Source organism: Myotis brandtii, unplaced genomic scaffold, assembly GCF_000412655.1.
Source record: "Myotis brandtii unplaced genomic scaffold, ASM41265v1 scaffold247, whole genome shotgun sequence".
NCBI lineage: Eukaryota > Metazoa > Chordata > Mammalia > Chiroptera > Vespertilionidae > Myotis > Myotis brandtii.
Window position 1 is genome coordinate 2,399,734 of NW_005359352.1, and position 2,262 is coordinate 2,401,995.

At 66.0% G+C, this 2,262-nt stretch overlaps 1 protein-coding gene across 1 annotated transcript in view; it reads left to right on the top strand.

The window, feature by feature from the left end:
• TSSC1 (tumor suppressing subtransferable candidate 1) overlaps positions 1–2,262 on the top strand; it is a 31,171-nt gene that overhangs the window by 26,602 nt on the left and 2,307 nt on the right. Inside the window, exon 6 of the mRNA XM_014540544.1 lies at positions 353–489. Within this exon, the coding sequence (XP_014396030.1) occupies positions 353–489 (137 nt within the window). The remainder of the gene's footprint in view (positions 1–352; positions 490–2,262) is intronic.

The following is a 2,262-nucleotide window of genomic DNA, read 5'->3' on the forward strand; positions in this document are numbered from 1 at the left end:
GGGGGGCAGGGGTGGGGGGGGGGGGGGGGGCGACTCAGGCACGTGATGAGGCCCAGCTGTGTCCTCTGCCTGGAGGGGACCCTGTGGACCCACTTGCTCTCTGCCTTTGGGGGCAGCCAGATGTTTCTTATTTCCTGTTGTCCTTTCACGAGGGAGCAGATCTCTCATCACACCCTTGCAGCCTGTTCCTGGCGGTTATCAATACGCTGTCTGTTTTTGCTGAGCTGGGCTTACAGTTCTCCTCAGTTAAGGCTCACACATTCTCAGGGCGGAAACCCAGCCGCCCTCCCGACGGTCTCAGTGATGCCGGCTCTGTCCTGCGGGTGCACTTCCTTCTCTCCTTCCCTCGCAGCTGGCCAGCTCGGCGTCGCTGGAAGGCAAGGGGCAGCTGAGGTTCACCTCGGGACGCTGGAGCCCGCATCACAACTGCACCCAGGTGGCCACGGCCAACGACACCGCCGTCCGAGGCTGGGACACGCGGAGCATGAGGTCAGTGACACGCCCGGTGCCTCGCCTGCCGCCCCTTCCCCCACGAGGCCGCCCGGAGCAGACGGGTGTGGGGCACGTGGCTTGTCTGTCTGCGTCGCGTTTTGTCTCCTCCCATCGTGAGCTGGTGTGTCGTGGCCGTGGCCGCGGGGGCTCCGCTGGCTGTTCAGGGCTCCGCGTGGGCCCCTCAGCCCTGGCTGTTGATGAGATGGAGATGGGCTCCTGGGGCACCGCCCGCTCCTGTCCCCAGGGGTGGGGACCACGAGGGACAGTCGTGGCCCTGGTGGCGGGTTAGTTGCCACCATCTCTGTGCTGTAGGTGACAGATTGTCGTCTCCCTCGTGAGGTGCAGCCTGCAGTGCTGGGGGAACAGGGAGGAGCGGTTTCTGTTCCAGGTGGGGTCCAATAGGCCAGCGAGCGATGGAGCCTTGTCTGTTGTCATGGCAACGAGCCCTGCCAGCCTCTGTGAGATGCAGCCTGTCCCCTCAGCACACGTCGTTTATCACTGAGCTGTGAGGACGGTGTCACCGAGTGAATGGGCGTGCCTTCCGGGGCTTCAAGCTGAGTCCCGAGGCTCCCGCAGACCCGGCAAGGAGGCGGCTGCCACTGTGGCCTGTGCCCTCTGTCCACAGGGTCGGTGTCCTGACCCCACCCCAGATCCCACACTGCCTCCTCCTCGGGTCACCGTTCTGAAAAGGGGTGCAGAGCTGCAGTGTCTGGAGGCAGGAGGCTCGTGGAGCGATGGGCAGACCCCACGCAGACCTGGCGGCTGTGGTTTGGGGGCGTCACCCCGCAGCTCCCGCCTCCGCAGGTCGGCTCTTCGGGTCCCTGAGTGGCTGAGGGCTCCGTTCGCATCGCTCTCTGCAGCTGCTCCAGCTTCTGTCGCGCCGGCGCTCTCGGTGCTCGCTGTCCACGGTGCTGTGCTTTGTCCTGAGCCCGGTTCCCCCGCACCGTGTGGGAAGCCAGGCCGTGCCCGCGCACGCGCGACGGCTCCCAGTCCCAGGTCCTATTTCCTACGTCCCCTCTCTCACGGGAAGAGCCTTGGTCGGGCGTAGGACATGGTATTTTGGGAAAACATATTGGCACCCGGGGAGGGCGCAGGATATAAACACGGCTCCAACTTAAACGTGGCTCAGGGCCGGGGGATCCACTGGAGGACGAGGTGACAGGGACCGAGGGCTGCCCTGGAGCACAGACACGTGGCGCCCTGGTGGTCGGCAGCTGCGTGGTGTTCGCCGACCCCCGGAGGCCACGGGTGATGGGCCTGATGGTGGGACAGGTCACAGCTGCAGCCGAGAGTGGAGCGGGCAGTGTGGGCAGGAAGGACGCACAGGCAGGGCTGGATGGGGCAGTGGTTTCAGACCCTGTGAAGAGCAGCCTAGGGCGGCGCCAGGCGTGTGCACATTTGCACCTCTCCGCCCTTGGCTGCCGGGTGCAGAGCGGGTGGGCTGCAGGGACCCGGCGAAGGTGCCTGCGGTGTCGGCCCCGCGTGGTGTGAGTCTGACCCCAACCCTGGTGACAGCATCCCGGCCACAGCCAGCGCTACCTCCCGTCTGCGGCAGCTCTTCCCTCGCTCCCCTTCCCCGACTCTCCCGGTGCCAGCAGTGCTCTGCGTCCCCCGTTCTGTCCTTCTCACCTCATGCTTCCCAGACACGTCCCCCGTGTCCTCCATGGCAGACGCAGGCCCTCTGCCCCTCTTGTTCCCCAGGGACCTGTCACATCTGACAGCCAGACCAGCATCCCTTCCCCAGGGGCTGCTGGAGAGGCCGCAGCCGCG